The sequence below is a fragment of the Leptinotarsa decemlineata genome, unplaced genomic scaffold (assembly GCF_025532065.1).
Source record: "Leptinotarsa decemlineata unplaced genomic scaffold, Ldec_3_MD MMD2_tig00026282_RagTag_RagTag, whole genome shotgun sequence".
In the NCBI taxonomy this organism is placed as follows: Eukaryota; Metazoa; Arthropoda; class Insecta; order Coleoptera; family Chrysomelidae; genus Leptinotarsa; species Leptinotarsa decemlineata.
The window spans coordinates 11,418,665-11,439,492 of NW_027412668.1; the positions used below are offsets into that span (position 1 = coordinate 11,418,665).

The 20,828-nt window shown below is 34.9% G+C and overlaps 1 protein-coding gene and 1 non-coding gene across 2 annotated transcripts in view; both read left to right on the forward strand.

Moving 5' to 3' along the window:
• LOC111513649 (atrial natriuretic peptide receptor 1) overlaps window positions 1-20,374 on the forward strand; it is a 71,180-nt gene extending 50,806 nt beyond the window's left edge. Inside the window, exons 11-20 of the mRNA XM_074179794.1 lie at window positions 1,877-1,994; window positions 2,053-2,220; window positions 3,804-3,980; window positions 4,035-4,194; window positions 5,716-5,874; window positions 6,149-6,317; window positions 11,914-12,184; window positions 12,241-12,309; window positions 19,010-19,283; window positions 19,945-20,374. Of these exons, the coding sequence (XP_074035895.1) occupies window positions 1,877-1,994; window positions 2,053-2,220; window positions 3,804-3,980; window positions 4,035-4,194; window positions 5,716-5,874; window positions 6,149-6,317; window positions 11,914-12,184; window positions 12,241-12,309; window positions 19,010-19,283; window positions 19,945-20,168 (1,789 nt within the window). The 3' untranslated portion in view covers window positions 20,169-20,374. The remainder of the gene's footprint in view (window positions 1-1,876; window positions 1,995-2,052; window positions 2,221-3,803; window positions 3,981-4,034; window positions 4,195-5,715; window positions 5,875-6,148; window positions 6,318-11,913; window positions 12,185-12,240; window positions 12,310-19,009; window positions 19,284-19,944) is intronic.
• On the forward strand, window positions 13,956-14,109 carry LOC111513650 (U12 minor spliceosomal RNA). Its single transcript, XR_002723244.2, has one exon. It is a non-coding gene; the product is annotated as a U12 minor spliceosomal RNA (small nuclear RNA).
• Window positions 20,375-20,828: the final 454 nt, after the last annotated feature.

A 20,828-nucleotide genomic window follows, 5' to 3' on the forward strand; every position in this document is an offset into this window, starting at 1 on the left:
CAAACACTTCAACTATTATTCGAATGTCTCCTTAATAGATCGATTCGCGTACCGCACTGCCAATTCCATTTGACTGTCTCGATGGGCGAGTGGATGGCGCTTATATTTGGCAATCGAAGGCGCTGGAACATTCCTCGGAATTCCATCGAAGTCGGAAGCAGTATTCTCGCTACATCTAGAACGGCAGCGAATATCGTCAAAATTGGTTTATGGCTACCAGTGGCAGCCGGCGTTATTTTCTTCAGGGCATGATTTACAACAATATGGTAATCTTGGAAAGGTTTCGGCTCTCTACTTCTCCGTCTCTATACAAAAAATGAGAATAACTTTCAAAGAAAGAAAGCAATTGATTTCATAATGAACAAAGAGGTGTAGATCATGCAAAGAAGTAACTTCCAGACACAAACTGAAAGAATAAACCTACTCGCAACAACTACTTTCATATCAATATTGAGTAAACAGGAAAGGAAAAATACTTTTGAAACAACTACTTTTATATGAACATTGAATTATACAAAAAACCCATTATCCTCTTCAGTTTATACTCCAAACACTTGTTATGGAATTGAATCAGATATCATTCAAAGGATTAATATAGGAATGTAGGCTTTCACGGCTGGCGTCGATGTTTTGGTTAGTTTCCAGGTTTTACCGTGGTCTTCTTTGGTTACAATCTCCAAACGTTTCGACTGCAACTGCGGCAGTCATCTTCAGTGGCGTTGTTGGAGTACTCTTCTTGACGTATCAACGGAAACTCCAGTATCAAAGCCAAGAAGAGTACATCGATCAGGCCACTGAAGATGACTGCCGCAGTCGCAGTGGAAACGTTTGGAAATTGCAACCAAAAAAGACCACGGCAAAACCCGAAAACCAACCAAAACATTCAGGGGATTGTTACACGATATAGAAAATGAAAGAGGTCACTGTCATCCTCAATGACGGACATCGAAGTTTTGGCTTCTTCAGCACCAATCTGGATAACATTACAAGAGTTTATTTTGAATTGAAAGTTTTCTACTTTTTTTTATGAAAATGGAGAAGTAGAAAGCCCAAACCTTTCTTTCTTGATGATTCACCGATGACACCTGTGAATCATCAAGATGGATAAACCTCTGAAGAAGCCAGCCACTCGGGCGAAACGTTAGGATGCAGTTCCAAACTACGACGGCCTTCAAACCCGAATGAAGACAGTTACACTGAATATTGGCTGAGATTGAAACAAATAAGCGAATGAATTTCACTACGTACCTTCATCGATGACTTGAGTAGATTCTTGATATAAAGTCTTAATGTAATGAATAAATTAATTGCTTAGCCTTGTAAGGGGCCGTTGAATTATTACATAAGCATATTTATTACAATGATTTATCCCCCATCCCCTTGTCAGCAAAAGTAAGCAACGCCCCCTCCCCAATATCCCTTCCCCTCTCCCCTCCTCATCTCCCCCCCCCTTAAGCTTACGTAAACATTGTTATATTGATTTTTCATTTTTCAAACATAGACAATGTGTGGGTTGCCATATTATGTGTCAAGAAGTAAATAACTACTGCTGACGTAATCACCATCTAAACTGCCCCTGCCCCCATTTAGTGTTTACGTAATACTTGAACGTCCCCTAATTAAGCAATTCTGTCTTAAGTATTTTTTTTAGAAAACTATTATTTATTTAAAGTCTATATTTTGAAAACTTTTATGGGCACCAAATGAGTTTATTTGTAATTACTGGTAATAAAAATGAGATTCAACCAAATTACTTTGGCACCTATTCTAACAAGAATGATGTTAACCATAACGTAGAACTGTAAAAAAAATGAGAAACAATGTCTCCGTAATTGCCGATTGTTGACAAGCTGTAGTTTGTTTGTATTTTTTCAAGGCATATGAAAGCGGCCGCTGATTTGAACAATATGTCCTGGAGGATTAGACCCGAAGAGGTTCATTTAGAATCAGGAAAGACGTTTGGATCAAAATTAGCAATTCAGAAACTGTCAGAGGTGGTTACCTACTACGATAGTCAGTTACAAAAGTAATCTATGATTTTCTCTTTTTCAGACATACGGTTTAACGAGTTGCAGGGCATCTTTAACTTCCTGTACATCATTACAAGCTACTAAAATATTTACTACAGTTGGAGTTTACAGAGGTAGTCGTGTGGCGATCAAAAAAATTATCAGAAAAAAAGTTGATATTAGTAAGAAGCTATTGTGGGAGATCAAACAGGTAAGAATACTTTGGAAGGGTGAAATTTTGAAATAAGGGTGGGTTAATAAAGAGATTGTGGTAGTTTTTTGATAATTGGGTTAATTGTGGCTTATATTCATGCAAGAAATAGGTTTTTGGTCATCATTTGAAAAATCATCAAGACTAAATTGAAATATATCGTTTACGAACTCAACATTTGATAAAAATTAATATTATTGATGTTTTTTGATCCTTACTTGTCACATGAGTTTTTTGTATCAGAAAACCTAATTTGTTCAACTTATATTTTGAAAAAAAGTGTAATACGTGAGAATATTTCTGAAATCTCTGTATTTCAAACCATTTGAGATAGAGATATAATTCAAATTTCAAATCATGAAGGGTAGCTTACTTAACAGGCTGATTGAAAAATGAAGTCCTTGTTAATGCCACTAGAAAAAAGTCTACAGAACTTTTTGAAAAAAGCGTTGGAAACATTAAACTGGCATAAAACAAAGGTACGTGTCCCTATGCCAAAAGATTGTTATATAAAGTGAGAATAAATCGATGGTGTGACAGTTTTAATCAAACTGTGATATAAGGGCCCCTTTATTCACGCCGGTATCCAGGCCGGGTGCTTCGAATAATCACGTGAAGAATGCCATGTACGCCCCTCCATGAAAGCTCCTGTCAACTGTTGACAGGAGTAACTTTGCCAAATACGTCCGAGAGGGAAGCAGAGGCCATGCAGAGAAAGAGGGAGCGAGGGGAAGAGAGAAAGATATCGTTACTTTATGTTTAGTTTATTTCGTTTTTTATCACTGCTTTTGTATTATTTGTTGTATTTCAACAGTCTTTTAATTATAATCAAAATGGATAAAATTGGAACAGTTTCAAAAGTTTTCTTGTTTTGGTTGAGCATTACGGTGCGTGATCTATGAAATGAACATTATTTGTCCTTTTTGCGTTAATATTTGCTACGTACCTCTTGCGTTGCGTTACTTAATCTAAAAATCAAACTTATGTATTTTGATCTCTTTCTCCCGTCTGTTAATTTACATATTTTCTTCGAGTACTTATTTATTGACCTAAACAAAAGAAATTAAAGATATTGTTACTTTCGCCCCGAGAGTTGACCCATAATTGACTACACTGAACAATAATAAAACTTTATTTCAGTTTAAACACAACAAACACTTTAACTATTATTCGAATGTCTATCGCCTTACTAGATCGCTCCGCGTACCGCACTGTTACTTCCACTTGAGTGTCTCGATGGGCGAGTGGATGGCGCTTATATTTGGCAATCGAAGGCGCTGGAACATTTCTTAGAATTCCATCGAAGCCGGTACATTATTCTCGCTACATCTAGAACGGCAGCGAACATCGAACTTCCACCCGCTCTTAGCTACGTCACAATTGGTTTGTGACTACCAGTGGCGGCCGGCTTATTTTCTTCAGGGTATGGGCATAAAATAGCTGAAAACATCTGTTGGATATTTGTTTTTATGTTTCTTATTTCCCTAAGAGGTAGCGTTACCACAATAAACCTATCAAAATATTGTTTCGGTCAAGTGGTGTAAAATGAGAGATGAATTAACTTGATTTTTTTTAAATTTCAGGTGAGAGATGTTACTCATGAAAACACAGTTAGATTTATCGGGGCTTGCATCGAATCCCCTACCATACTCATATTGACGGAATACTGCCCCAAAGGCAGTTTGAAAGACGTCCTTGAAAATGACGACATCCATCTTGACTGGAATTTCAGGATGTCTCTAATTTATGACATAGTGAAGGTAGAAAAATTTTAATTTTTTTTTTTGAAGTCACACTTTTTTGTTGTCTCGCAGGGTATGAGCTATTTGCATAACTCTGAAGTATCAGTTCACGGAAAACTACGGTCCCATAATTGTTTGATTGACGGAAGATTCGTTTTGAAAATATCAGATTTTGGACTTGTCTCGCTTACTACGCCGTTAGAAGTCACTAAAGATGAAAAGTATTTCAAAAGTGAGTATTGCATTTCAAAATTGGAAGTGTTTTTTTTATCTAGCTAACGAATTTAATACGATGTGACGTTAATAATAATAATAATTGCTCTGTGCACCCCTTCCTGACTAAGAAGTTTGATGAACAGACTGTTCACAATTTTACTGACGTCGTGGAGCCTTCACCCAACTGATCGACGACGAAGCCTTCTGATCGGGGGAGGGGACTTTCCCTGACTCGAAAACTGATTATTAGACTGGATGAACTGTTATTATGGTCAACAGCTTCATGGAGCATTCACCAGCATCCGTAGTATCTTGTTTTCAGAATGAAAAGTTTTGTCGGGGCGGGTTGTCCCCAAGCGCCTGAATCATAAATGATGACAGGCTTGAACATCGTGTCGTGTTGTGCAGTGAAACCCTGTTCTTAAGGTTGAGCCTTGATTTTCTGTTGATCACAGGAGAGAGTTCAGCTATATCCTTATTTGAATTTGCTCTTAATGGCCTCAACGTGGTATACTTAGGTAAGTCTGGGGCCTATTATATAGCCCAAGTACTTGACTCGAGACTACCATTCGACTACCATGTGATCTGAGATTACATCACCATCCTCGTGTCTTCGGGGAAACGTTTCGTCTCCTCAAGTCTATCGCCTGAGTTTTCAGTGGATTACTCGGATCTCCCAGGTACCAGCGGTCATCCGATGCACATTGCTGGTTATTCATGCTATGATATCCTGGTATGTCAAGCATCTAACTGAAGTATAACATTAGAGGCGTCTTAATTACCGACATGTTATAGGGCCATCATATATTTTCAAGTCTTCAGCAAATAGAAGATGGTTGAATTTCAGTCAAATGAGAGGTCATTAAAGAAAATAATATTACGATGATGATCTTGATGATATAGGGACCAAGCCAGTCTTAACGAGGAGTAAAACCAGTAAGTCCTGGATTACATAAGACTTGAAAAATTTGAGCGCTACAGGCTCAAAAGTTCCTTAATACGACCCTGAAAATCGACATAATATCGAAAATTGTGATTTGAGCTCCACATAGAATACTCAAATCACTCTGTTAATCTGATGATCATTGTATTGTAATTTTCTTGAACTTGAGAATAATGCTGTTATGCTTAAAGGTAAAAATATGGCTCGATAAATATAAAAAAAAACAATGATCTATCTACACTGACGTTGAAAAGGTCTTGAAAATAATAATAGCATTAGTATCGGATGGTCTGAGTACAAAATATTGACACTATTTTTTATTCAATCAACTGGATGGAGTAATGTATTCAGAAGCGTAGTATCAATGATCCTGTGCTAGACAATGCTGCTACGATAAGACGTAGACTCCTTGGGAAAACGCCATCTATGGAATCAACAGAAAACTCTCTGGGAGGTGTCGTCATCGTTACCATTACCATTACCACTGATAAATAAAACAAATTATGCCTCCTCTCATTATTAGTATTATTGATTTTATTTCAGTCATTTCAACAAGTGAAGGAAGATGAGAATATACATTTATTTTATTTTCAGAAATGTTATGGGTTGCACCAGAATTGTTGCCACTGACAGTAATTCCAGGATCACCAGCCACTCAAAAAGGAGACGTTTACAGCTTTGGAATAATTTTGGAAGAAATTATTGTACGAGGAGGGCCTTTTGAAGCAGCTCGACAATTTCTGGAACCTCACGGTTAGTGATATGTCTTTGTAAATGGCATGAAATTGAATATAATGAGATATATTTTATTCATTAAAAATATTTGAATAACTGGGCAATTATTTCCAAAATCAGAAACACACCTTCAAAACATTTTTGCGAGTTGATTTTAGTGTCATTAACTAAATATTTCAGAGGAAATGATGTACACGTTATATCTAGTTGTCAGAAAACCGTGTTGATCAGTCGATCTATCAGCGTTTTGTTTCGTGAAGTCCGAGTCAGGAATAGTATTTATTCGTTTCAGAAATAATAGCTAGAGTGGCGTCTCGTGAGAGTCCTCCATTTCGTCCAGCAGTGACTCTAAGAGATTGTCCTGAAGAACTAGTCGAATTAATGGAAAAATCATGGAATGACAACCCCGAAGACAGACCTTCATTCGATACAATTCGTCTTAATCTACGAAATATAATGAAGTGAGTACACAGCTTAATAGTATGGTATTACAAAGCAGGGTAAAAATACTGGTTTCAAGCTACTTTCTTCTAATATAATAATATGAAGCATATTATAAAAATAAAATATATTATAAATACATAAGATGTATTATAAATAAAAAACATTAGAGCCGAGAAAATCTTCATCTAATAAATACACACCAATTTTATTTACTCTATAGCAAACAATGTTGACGAATATTAAATGGTTCCACAGTATAAAATAATGCCCAAATAGAAATCTCTGATTTCTATGTCCAAATAGAAATCTCTGATTTCTTTATGGACATTGCTTAACAACGAAGAAACTCACCTCAGCTTCTTGTGCGGAGCTAGAGACAACAACATCATACCCAAAGGTTTTTTGCTGAAATCGCCAATCCCAGGAGAGAGAGCCAAACGCATATTGGAACACGCCAGCCGAGCAGTGTTAAGGTCTCAAATTAATTACCACCTTTGGAAGAGGTCAACTCTGATGCAGGATGCCACAGAACGATTTGAAGGAATAAGAAAAGAGACCTTGGAAGAGGATCATGGACCAATCTTTGCCAAGATTGAGAGCACGTGCTTGAAGATCCGACTAGACATGGAGAATACCCACAACAGGAAGTGGGGAAAGTTGGTGAGGAAACAATGCCCAAATGCAGAACGAGAACAGGACAACTATGAAGCCACCAACGTCATCAACATGAGTTCCCGCCCGCTCACGAACGTAGAGGAATCTTTGTTGAGGAAAGGTCTAAACCATTGCCATTGCACCAACATCTGTGCCCACTTTGGAAATAATAACTGCAGTAGAATCCACCAGTTCCCTTATGGATCAGATCGAGGCAGAAGAATTCAGAAGGAAAATCAGAGAACAGATGGATCGAGAACCAGTTTCAACTCCTAACGTCAGCAGTGAAGAACGAAGAGCCCTGAACGGGCTACGCAGAGACAACACCATCAAGATCTTTCCTGCAGATAAGGGAAACGCTACTGTTGTGATGGATACTGATATCTACGAACAAAAGATCGAAGAGGTGCTTCAGAAAGGAAAATACACGAAAATCGTAAGAGACCCTACTGCATCAATTGGAAGGAAGTTGTACCAGACTTTGAAAAAACACCAAGTCTATTTTTCGGAAAAAGAGCGATCATCGCTAACATTGCACCACAGTAAGCCACCTCACTTATATGGACTACCCAAAATCCACAAAAAGGATGTTCCGCTCAGACCGATCATTAGCTCCAGGGATTCAGCCACTCAGAACTTTTCCAGGTTTTTACTACCAATAATTGAACCATTGCAAGGTAAAACATCATCTTTTGTAAAAAATTCAAGACATTTCGTTGAACTACTAGGGGAAATCGAAGTCAAAGAGCAGGATCAACTGATCAGTTTCGACGTGAAAAGCCTGTACACCAACGTTCCTGTCGAAGAAGCACTTCAAATCATACAGAAGCAGCTATCCGAAGATGGGGACCTGAAAGATAGAACAAACTTACCGATACAAGTAATGATGGAATTACTAGGATGCTGTGTACGAAACTGCTAATTCCAACTGAAGGACGAATTTTTTACGCAAGATGAGGGATTGCCAATAGGACCGCCACTTTCACCACCGATTATATCTTATATATATATATATATATATATATATATATATATATATATATATATATATATATATATATATATGGAGTGGTTTGAAACCCTGGCCATTTAAGAAGCCCACAAGAAGCCCCGAGTCTGGTTGAGATACGTAGATGACACCTTCATAATATGGAACCATGGGAATGTAGAACTATACATTTTCCTGAAGCACATCAACTACGTGAGTCCTTCCATCACTTTCACAATGGAGAAGGGAGTCCACAACGAATTGCCTTTTTTAGACGTTTTGGTGAAGAGGACCGACACTAAATGGGAAACATCTGTATCTATATCGAAAACCCACTCGCACAGAACAGCATCTGAACCAGAAATCCAACCACCATCAATCGACTAAGAGGGGAATCATCAATTCCCTACTAGACCGTGCTTTCGAGCTCTGTAATACAAAGGAAGGTTTCGAAAAAGAAATAAGCATCATCAAAAATGACCTTCAACGGAATGGTTACTCCAGAGTGATGGTAGAACAGGCTTTAGCTAGAAGACAGCAAGAGCTCCACAAGGAAGAGAAGCCGCCACAACGAGTACTTGTACTGCCCTACATCAGAGGATTATCGGAAAGGATAAGAAGGATTGGGTCCAAGTATAACATCAGGACTTGGTTCAGATTTGGGAACACTATCCGTAGCAGCCTCACAAAAACCAGGCCACCAAACGCGGATTGCGATTCCAAGAATTGTATTTACCGAATACCCTGCGAGTGCGGAGAATCATACATCGGTGAAACTAAGAGGCCATTGAAAGTTCGCATTGCTGAGCACAAGAAACACACACAGCGAAGAGAAACCAGCAAATCCGGAATAGCAGAGCATATTTGGACTCATCAACATAATATCAAGTGGGCTCAAGCTGAAATCATCCACAAAGAGGAACACTGGTTTTGGAGAAAATTCAAGGAAGCCGCTTATATGTTGTCCAACAAAGCATTCAGTCAAGCTAGCGTAGAGATACGTAACATATGGAAACCTCTTATCAAGCGAAAAACGAACAACTCACGCCAAACGGTCATCTCCCGCTAAAACCAATGAAGCGGAAAGAGGAAAGAGGGGATAGGTGAAAGGTGAAAGCACCCGAGTGACCTATAAATAGTCAGATCTCGGAGGAATAAGTCTAGTTATCGCCCGAAGACGATTGTGGATACTAACAATCGAAACGTCGTGACGCAACTTGATTTGGAATCTTTTGATTTTTATTTTTATATTTCATTTTTGTTAATATTTTTTAATTTTCAGCTTTTATTAATATTTCAATTTTTTATTTTCTGGTTGTAGCTTGTATGTAATTTCCTTGTAATTTCAGTTTTTTGTTTTAATAAAATTGTTATTTTTGGGTAATCTTTTATTTTTTTCAGAATTTCAAATCAATTTATATTATATTAGACAATGAAAGTCCGAACTGATGAAATACAGAAATCTCTGAGTTTCACACAAAATTGAAAATTATATCTCTTCACAGACCTCTATCGGTGTCTAACCACTGTCCTGAACGTCTCTTGTTGTAGTAGATCCACTTTTCGTCAGAAGTGACTATACAATACAAAAATGATCGTTTCGGTTACGGAATGCAAAGAAGAACAGAATTCAAAACTGACAATTTCTTTCATCCACCCACTTTTCGAGCTTTTTGACCTTTCTAATACGTTATAAAACATCAAAAACCCCATGGGAGCTGACGCCCAGTTCTTCCGCCATTCGACGCACCGTTTGTGATGGGTCAGTCTTCACCAGGGTCCTCAATCCCTCGTCCTGGATTTCTGTAGGTCGACCACTTCGGGGCTCATCTTTGAAGCTAAAATCTCCGAAACGAACTTTCGCAAACAACTCGAACAATGCGTTCATTAACACTATCATTGCCAAATGCCTGGTTAATTTTTCGGGTTGTTTCGGCAGCGCTTTGGTCCAATTTGAATTCGTAGAGAAAAAGTGGCCGAAAATCATTCAACGACATCATACAGTAGTAACAAGCTAAAAAGGGGCAAAAAATTAAAATATGGAAAAAATTAACAGCATCAATGTATATAGTACAAAATTCTCAATTGATCAGTACCACGGACACACAGTGGAATAAATATCTATTGAGATATGAAGCTACATATGACATTAAAACGGGCAAAACTTTTAAAACAACTTAATATATGAATATTAGCGGAGTTCTTTCCCAACACCAAACCGTTATTTTAACACCTTAACACGTGTTGACTTAGTGATCGAAACACGTGTCGAGGTGTTAGAATAACGTTTTGGTGTTAGGAAAAAACTCCAGTAATATCCATTACTACACCAAAAGTTCCAAACAGTGCATCACAAGAACTTAATACATCCCAAATCAAGTTTGCTTCTCTGTATACATTCTTGTCTGAAATTCCAGCTTAAAATTTTCAATATTGAAATTGTTCAGTATGAAGAAGAAAGTAGAAATCACCTCTGTCCTTTCAAATACTTGAGTGTTGAAGAACTCACTTCAGTATACTAGTATATCCTAATTCAAAATCTCCCGAAATTCTGTGAAAAGTGTTGCCGATAACATTATACAAAACTCAATTAATTCAATACTTATGAAAACCCAAATTATTCTATTTAGAATTGAAATGGTAGCCAAAAATTGTTGGTACTCGACGTAGGAATATTACTAAATAAAAATTCCACTTTTATGAATCTTCAAATTCACCACTTTTCAAATTTTCAAGTGATAACATCTTATCTAACATCTATCTCACACATACGTTAGCGAAAGGCAGATCGTCCGACAGACGATCAGTGTTTAGTGCGCGTAATATTATTTTTTTATTTTAAACGTGGCCTAAGAATCATGACACTAATTTTGTATATGTACATTATTAGTATCTTTAATCCTACAAAAGTAACAATTGGCTTATGGTAGCTATAATATATGTACATACAAAAAATAATCAATAACATATTTTATTAATAAATTACCTTTCCTTACATTTTCATGTTATTATACATAAAATTCAAGTAATAAACTAAGCTTTTCTCAAGTTAAACAACTTCAATATTGAATAATAGTTCAACTTGTTATTAATTCTGTCAGGCGTCCCGAGACGCACACGTTTTTATTTTAATTGCCGAATTCTTGGAAACTATTTGTCTCAGAACAATGGTAATTCCTAAGTATCTGGTAGTTGCCTGATAATAATAATAATTTATTTTCCCAAGAAACCTACAATGTTTATAGCAGGGAAGAAAACAATAAAAAAAAATACTACAACATAACTAAGTACGAACAGAGCAAACAAACAAAAAATCAGATCTGAAACTTGAAAAGAAATATAAATATACATACATATAGACACATATACATTATTATCACCATGAACATAAATGTACTCATCAAATAATATATGTATACAAACAATAAATATTTTTTCAAATCAATCCGGAATTTTTGTTTATTAAATTTTTTCAAAGCATTCGGTAGCTCATTGTGAAATTTGGTACCTTTATAATAAATGGAATTTTGCCCAATATTTGCTTTCATTTTCTTAATTTCAGATTACCTGAATACACTATTGATTTTGAAAGTCAAATTTGAATTTTTGAGCATATTTTTGGCCAAATGAATGAAGATACATAATTTGAATTTATATAAGGATGATAAATCTAATAGTTTTTTTTTTGGTTCTTTGGCTCCTTGTAGTTCAACACATATATACACATTATAATTTTGTTCTGAAGTTTTTTAACTGGTTTCAATGAGGAATTTGTTGCCATACCCCATATTGATATAAGACATTGAATTTTGGAATATACCAATGAAAAATAAATCAATTTAAGGTATTTTACAGGGTACAACATTTCTTATTTTGAATAAAATTCCAATTATGGGAGCTATTTTTGTCTTATTGTTTCAGTAAGAAAACATTCATATAGGTTTATTTAAAGAATACAAAAATTATTTCAGAGGATACTGCGAAAATCTTATAGACGATCTTCTGAGAAGAATGGAACAGTACGCCAACAATCTAGAAGTTCTAGTAAGTGAAAAAACGGAAGAACTCAGTCAGGAGAAGAGGAGGTCGGAAGAACTTCTTTACCAAGTACTACCAAGGCCCGTCGCTCAGCAGTTGATGCTTGGAGAACTTGTACAACCCGAACAATTTGAGTGCGTTACTATTTATTTCAGCGACATCGTCGGGTTCACTGCCCTTTGTGCGAAAAGTACCCCGATGCAGGTATTTGGCAGTTCATGCTTCTGTTTTTGCAATTTTAAAATATGTATTCCTTACAGGTAGTCGATTTTTTAAACGACCTATACAGTACATTCGACAGGATCATAGGATTTTACGATGTGTACAAGGTAATAAAAACTACCAGTAGCAATACCTTATTCATCAACTATTTGAAGACAATTTGTTCAACATTTTTGCTTGTCTACACTGTCAACGGAAAAATAAAAAAAAAATGAAACACTCCTTCCACATACCAGAACTGCTGACAAGAAATCATTACACCAATGAAGTTTGCGTTGGCAATTTTTTTTCGTGAAGTTGTACGCCAAACCCCTTTTTATTTTCATATTCGTCACCCCTTCAAATATTTTTTAATAGTTATGATCATTCAAGGCCGTTTGAATTAGTCAATTAAAAGACATTGGCATGTTGAAGGTACTTGATAAATGTTTTAACCATTTCTGATCAGTTGAAAAAAATGCCCAGAAATTTTCACAAATAATCAACATAACCCTGAATGATTCAGTATATAAGTATGTTCAATGATTCGGAGAACTGAAAAATCATGTTATTGCATGATTTTCATGCATGCCATACTAACCCTACCAAGTGTTTCTTTCATTTGATTTTTCAAGTTTATCGAATATTACATCAAGTGCGGATTTTAACAAATTTACTCTATAAGAAATTTTCAACTTCATGAATAAAAATGAATGAAGGACCACATAGTATTTTTATTTTATAATCGACATGTTTAACTGTAAACGTGTTTTATGAAATACATTTAGGGCTACCTATTAAAATTTGGTCACGTGATGCAGAGTTTGTTTTCACCTTGTTTGAAGGTGATTGACAATGTTTCGTGATGAATTTCACTAGTTCGGACTTCCATTGTCTATTATATAAAATGATTTGAAATCCCTGAAACAAGTAAAAAAGAATAATTAAAAAAGAATAGTTGAAAATAACACTTATATTAAGCAACAATAAACCTGAAATGAAATGATAGTAAAATAACCTACAAGTAAAAATATAATAATTGAATAAATAAAAATTAAAGGAATGCAAAAAGAAAATAAAAATAAAAAAGTGTAGAGATTCCAAGTCACGTTAGTTCACGACGTTTCGATTGTTGGTATCTACAATCGTCTTCGGGTGATGACTGGGTCAGTCATCACCCGAAGACGATTGTAGATACCAACAATCGAAACGTCGTGAACTAACGTGACTTGGAATCTCTACACTTTTTTATTTTTATTTTCTTTTTGCATTCCTTTAATTTTTATTTATTCAATTATTATATTTTTACTTGTAGGTTATTTTACTATCATTTCATTTCAGGTTTATTGTTGCTTAATATAAGTGTTATTTTCAACTATTCTTTTTTAATTATTCTTTTTTACTTGTTTCAGGGATTTCAAATCATTTTATATAATAGACAATGGAAGTCCGAACTAGTGAAATGTTTTCACCTTGTTTAGATAACTTTATGAAATATCTATTTTTGAAAAGATAATACCCATTAATATCAACATTTTCCACATCATGCTGACTCAATCGATGACACTGCATAATTGTTTCACTTTAGCGTCATTTTGACGAACTTTGATCTAAATCCCGCTTGTGAATGAATCGGTTTTGCTGTTGGCGATTTCTTCAATTTGGATTCGACACAGCAAACCTCCACCTTTTAACACCAGATGGCAGCATTACCGCCTTACGTTGGGTTACGCAACCCAACATAACATGTATCTCGATCGACAGTTCACAATTCGTGCCTTAAACTAATGAGTAAGGAAAATAAACAAGCCTTGGTGACGCTTGGCTTACATGTTAGAAAGATCTAACCTTTAAATTTTTGTAGGAGTACAGGTCGTCCCGTGGGGTTATGCATACTTCGCATGATTCCTGGTGAAGCGATCTGCTCCATAATCGAAAAGAACATAATTTACTTATTAACTGGTATAATAACACCAACGCTAGAAATAAAATTCCATTATTATTAACTTAACTTTCGTAGTGTGTATGGTAAATATAGTGAAATAAATACAATGTGTACACGACATGAGTCTCGTATTAATTTAATAGCTTGAATTGTTTGTTGTTCATGAAAGCGCACTCGCTTGTAAACAAAATTTTTAAAATTATGGAATTGCAAGCCAATCATACTGATCGACTGTGTAAGAGCGTTATTTGAATAATTTCCAGCAAAAAAAACAATCAAAAATCTTAGTGTGAAAATTTCAAGATTTATGATTTAATCGGTTCAACAGATCTTATTGTGTTTAATTTCTGTAAATACTGCCTAATCTCTAACTCTTTAATGGTTTCTATCTATTGAGGGAAATAATCATTGTTGAAAATCTTGTGGAAATATGAGTCTCTAATTTTTTTTACTGAAAAAAAATAATTTCATGGTACCCTCAAAACGCCGGTCTAATTCACTGAATAAAAGTACCTGCCTAACGTTTCCGATGATCAATTGCTGAAATTATTACTACAGGAATTTCAAGGTCGATATAAATCCATAAATATATTCATTCATCTGTTCAGATTTTTATTTTCAATTATTTTTTTTGGAAGACCTGTGTAGGTACACGTATATTTGATGTTACGAGAAGAAGGGTTAAGTTACATTTCTCGAAAATACGTGATTCAATAGTTTCTGAAAGAAAAAACTGCTTTGCCTAACTATGCAAACAATTTGATGAAATATTCAAGTCAATTTTGTGTAAAAAAATCGTTGATATGTATCCCCTCAATCAGGGCCCCCGTAAGGGCTACTGGCGCCTGTGTGCAAAAAATTATTTTGGCGCCCCTTAAGGCATTTTGGATCATGTATTTTTATTTATTTTCTTGAAGGTAGGTAGGTAGGTGCTTGCAATAAAGCAAAAAACTGAACTTTAGAAGTCATATTTATTTGTAGACAAAAATATCAAAATGAAACAAACAGAATAAAATCATAACAAAATAAATTAAAATAAATTCTTTTTCACACCCATTTTAAAGCATTTACTTTACTAATAGGGTACAGACACGTTGTTCATAAATACTAAATAATAACCCAAAACTAAAGATCACATCTTTTTTAGGAACAAATAACAGACGCTCGCCAGACGCTACAGACACAGTATTTCTGTATACAGTAGTTTCACTCAGCGTCGGTCCCCTTGATGTCGGTGTCCAGGAGTTTCATTTTTTATAATGATGACGTATTTGACACTAATGACATTTCTCCCTACCACAATCTCAACCAAAGCGTGTATACACTGCTCAACATAACAACTATTCATATAAACTGCTCAAAAAAAAAACAGTCTATGAAAACCATGTTGGGCACCTGAGAAAATTGTACAAATGATAATTTTGCATTTGTGTAATATTGAAGTAACCCAGATCATTTGGGCAATGATGAACTAAGTTTCAAGTAGATTTTAAAAATTCATGGAATCGGCAGATGTTCATATTCGAATGTGACAAAATATATTTTCATTTCAACAAGAAAAAAGACAAGATAAAGAACGTGTTTTGTTATTCATGAACCATGGTACGAATCCATGCGAAATTTCTTTGTAGTGATTTTTGGGGCCAAATATAGCATATTCATTTATTGATTGGAGAATTCAAGATGGCGGACGAGTTTGCGGATTCGATTATATTAAGGACCAATTATTAAAAATATTCCTAATCGAATTCATCACTCAAGATTAAGGAATCTGTAGAGCCTATTCTTTCTGAATTATGTAGTTACTATTCAGGACTTGAAGAAGTAAAAAAGTAATTAAGTATGTAGTGTTCAATCATACAAAAATAATTTTTTTGTATGTATGTACTAACTATAAATGTATGTGAGAGTTTTCGGAGTCGGAAGTTATGAATTATTTACACTGTAAGATAATAGGTTGCTTTGCTGCTTCCAGCTTTTATCCAAGTAAAAATTGATAATAAAATCACTGACAAGTCCAAATGCATTTTGACTATACCATTATATATGTTTTCCGACAGAAAACAACTACTTCTTTAGCTAATAACTCGACATATATTGACAAATGTTCATATTTGAATCTATACAAGTCTAGATGTCTAATCAACCCCGAAAAGTTGCTGCGTAGATTAAAAACAGTTATTCTAAATGAAACATGTCCTATTAGTCAGCAACTTCTTATATAATGTAAATTTGACTATCAAAAATACCTTACGACTGTTAACGTTTCGGAATCCAAGTCTCCTCAGACATAAGTGCAAAGCTTCTCACTTTGGAGAAACAACTTTGCAAATAGTGGGACTTCGCCTGATTCGAACAAGGACCCAACTGCGGACCGTTTTGAAGTGTTCCTTATCAATGCAGACCATGCTATCACGGTTGTATACACACAGGGACTCGGTATTCCTCCTAGAGAGCTCTTGCACAGTACCATGGTTCATGAATAACAAAACTCGTTCTTCATCTTGTCTTTTCTCTTGTTGAAATTAAAATATATTTTGTCACATCCGATCCCATGAATTTTTAAAATCTACTTGAAACATAGTTCATCGTTGTCGAAATGATCTGGGTTACTTGAATATTACACAAATGCAAAATTATCATTTGTACAATTGTATTCAAATATATATTGTAAAACACTTAAGGGTTCAGTATCATCAGGTAATGAAAACAACTTTAACGTACTTAAGTAAAAAGCAATTTGTTCGAGCCCATTCAGCTTAAACCCTTTCAAAAATAAAGGCAGAAAAAGTATTAAACTAATTTGATCTTATAGCCCTTAAAAAAACCTTCAAAATGGTTTTTTAAAAAGATCGATAGCATAAAAACTGAGCGAGTCATTAATAAAAAACCAATTATTTTTTTAAACTCATACAGGGTCTTTGACTTTTTGACTATATTTATGTGTTTCCCTAGAGCCTTTTATTATGTCAGATAGAAAAAAATGTTTTATGCTTATATTTGTTTGCTATTTGGACTATTGAAAATAAATTATATTTCTTCTAATTGTTTCCATGGCTTTCTCTGCAATTTATTTAAGCTAATATAACTTCAAAATTTTAAAACAGCTCACCCAAATGCCTAAATGATATCAACATATATATTTTTCAAATCAGAGAAAAGGGCTTTCATTTTAGCGCATAATATACAGGGTGTTTTATTAATGTGGATGCTGCCTATATTTTTTCATTTTCGATGCGATTTTGTTTTTATCTAATAACTTCAAAAGATAATATAGGAAAAAAACCTACACCTTCTGCTTAAAACATTTTTTTTCTATCTGAAGTAAATGTAGTCAAAGACCCTATACATGACATTTCAATTAATAAAAAGATATTTGGGTAAACAAAAAATAATTATAACCAGTATCCTATAAAGGGTTAATGTTGATAGTATAGATAAAAGTAGGGACCACTTACCATTTTATAAAAAATCGAACCGTTGAAATTGGAGTCAGCAGGTATTCAGCACTTAATTTTTTAGAAAAAAAAGTAGTAAACAAAATATTATACAACACAACACTTGAAAAAATAAAAATAACTTTAAATGTAATAATTAATAGGATAACTTATTTGATGCACTTGTTGCACGGTCCAGTGAACCAACCGGTTTAAAAGCGCCTCTGGCGATGCATCATCTCTTTTATAGCGCCCCGGGCATTGTTCATGTCTACACAGGAAAAATCACCGCCTGACATGTTCTCGCAACATAGGAATCGGCAGTAACTGGATGATATACCAATAAAATTTCGTGTGTATTTATACCTAATCCTATTTAATTCCTCAACTTTCATTTTAAAATTATTTAAATGTTTTTTTTTGCGCCCCTAAAGGATAGCGCCCGTGTGCATTGCACACTTTGCACATATGGTAGCGGGGGCCCTCAATTCTCTAACATCATAGATATTTGGTAATTCAGCTTCACTCTTATTGACAAGTTATCTGAAATCGATTTTTTTATTGTGGGAGGAAATGTACAAAATGGTAGTACAAAAAGTAAAGTAAGGTAAAGCAAGTTATCCAAGACAGACAGGTCCTTATCCTCGCTTACTTTACTCAGAACTCAATTTTTTTTATATTTTGTTCACAAACATAACCTACATCTACTTATTCATTTCATTGTATGATTTTCATTTTAAAGGGTTCCATTTATTCTCTTGTCATCTAGAACAATTTTCAAAAATGTATTTTTCAAATATACACTGGAATTTCTTTGATGATGTTTCTCCTTAGGGTCACTTAGTAATTTCTCGTAATGATTTCTTTCTTTATTACGTCTTATGCTCATTTCACGAATATTTTTGGAATGTCTTTTTGAGTAGCTGACAATCTTCATTTCTTATAATTTGAATGCTGTTTCCGTTTATTCATGGATATTTCACAATTCTCAAAAATATCAGCTCATAAATGATAACAATATTAGAGGAAATTCACCTAATATGGGGGTAGTGCCTAATATGGGGTAGTTCAATTTTAAGCAAGTATTTGTTCCGACCCCTATTGTGAACATTGAAAACTACCCGCCGACTTCCTAGAAAGCGCCCATTCACGTTTTGGAGCAAACTCGTGTTGCGTTTCGATGATTTAGGTTATGATAATTTTGTGTATGAATAAAAATTTCTGTTGACTGTTGAAAGTCGATATTGAATGTGTCATCTCTGAATTTGGCCAAATTAAATCCAGAAGAGTTTCTTTGTAGCAGTTTTGTTTTATTTAATACCCTTAACTTGAGAACCTATCGCAAACCAAGGGCTTCTTGACAGAATTGCTAAAGGACCCGCGCTGGCTTAATCCGGCACTGCTTAATACCACTGGATAAATAATTAAGTATTAAAATATTTTCAGGTAGAAACAATAGGTGACGCATACATGGTGGTATCTGGTCTTCCAGAACGAAACGGCGACAATCATGCCAAAGAAATAGGCCTATTGGCACTGGCGATACTGGATGCGCTGAAATCCTTCACGATTCAACATAATCCGGACTATCAGTTGAGGATGAGAATCGGCATCCATTCAGGACCAGTTTGTGCAGGGATCGTCGGACAAAAAATGCCGCACTATTGTCTTTTTGGCGACACTGTCAATACTGCTAGCAGAATGGAGAGTACCGGACTTCGTTAGTATCAAAATATGAAAGCTTGTATTATTTACTTCAATGAAGACTTGATAAGTGATAATTCAAATTGCATTAGCTTAAGTTAAAGCCCTTCTTACGTATCACCACGATAAAGGACACTTTCCTTCGATGATAAAATCGTCATTCATAACATTCTTCTTCGGTACTACGACCTTGATATTGTAACGAATTAAAGAATTAACTGTCTTAATCAAATTTATTTTTAATAATATTTCACTATCACAACTAATTTATGTACAACATTTAGTAACTAACGCTTAATTTATCTTCACAATTAGATTCCTTTCTTTAAACGCACGATTCACTTTCTAAGTACAGACTACTACTCGGGACGGAGAGCGACCTTTTTATATCGTCAACGAACGCTCCGGATCTCTCTCTGGGGATTTCGGGATTCATCCACACGTTTCGCGCTGTTTCGCGAAGAGACATGCGTTTGCTGACTGGGACATCGGTCAGGGCCGGCTTCAGATTCATTACAATATTTTCAAATAAAAACTTTCATCTTTAATATTTAAAATCGTTCTGTGTAGGTAATGAAATTTCAAGTGTTCCGATACTCCCTCTTCTTGTGACTATTAGAATTCAATAATTTTTATGCATGTATCTTTCTGTTATAGATTTTATCATATATTTTCAGCTCTGAAGATACACGTCAGCGAAGCTGCAAAACAAATGTTCGATAAATTCGGAACTTTTCACCTAGAACTAAGGGGGGAAGTGGAACTGAAAGGGAAGGGTTTTGTAACTACTTATTGGCTCCTCAGAAGTACTGAAGATGATCCAAGACCAATGACGCCAAGACACATATCAACGAACATTGAACCAGAATCGAGTCCATATCCCTTAGTTTTCATGGGCTAATTATGCAACTGTGGAAATTTGATCTTAGATTTAGAAATAGTACCTGTCTCAGTGGTTGCTTCAGATATCCATTGAATCAATAAAAAAAATTACTTCTGTAAAGGCTTGATTTAACTGTGGTTTGCAGATTCATGTTGTGAAACCCTAGTGCCAAAATATATTTATTTGTACCTGTACAATGGATGAATATATATTTATTTATAATCTGAATGATATTTATTTCATTGTCCCTTTTTAGTAGTATAAGATGCAGCTCAATGTCTCAATTATTATTAATACTAGGTACTGTGTCGTGATATAAACTAATCGATAACAACATTTCCATTTATCGTTTAAAGCAGAAAAACTATAATGACACATTTAAAAATAACACTTCAAAATGTAATAATTGTTTGAGTGGTTTGGAATTTCATTGTCTAGATATTGATTTTTTTGTTAATATTCACAATACTGTTCTGGTCATTGCTGATGGTCATTACCTGAGATTCACCACAAATTACAATGATATTCTCATGCCACCGCTAGATGAAAAAACAAAGTTGTACATTTCAAAGTTCACTTTGGAAGATTCCTACATTTGTTGTATCAAGATGGAGATGTAGACGGCCAAAAACTTCCTTTCCCATAAAAAAAAAAACATTTAAATAGTAACATATACGG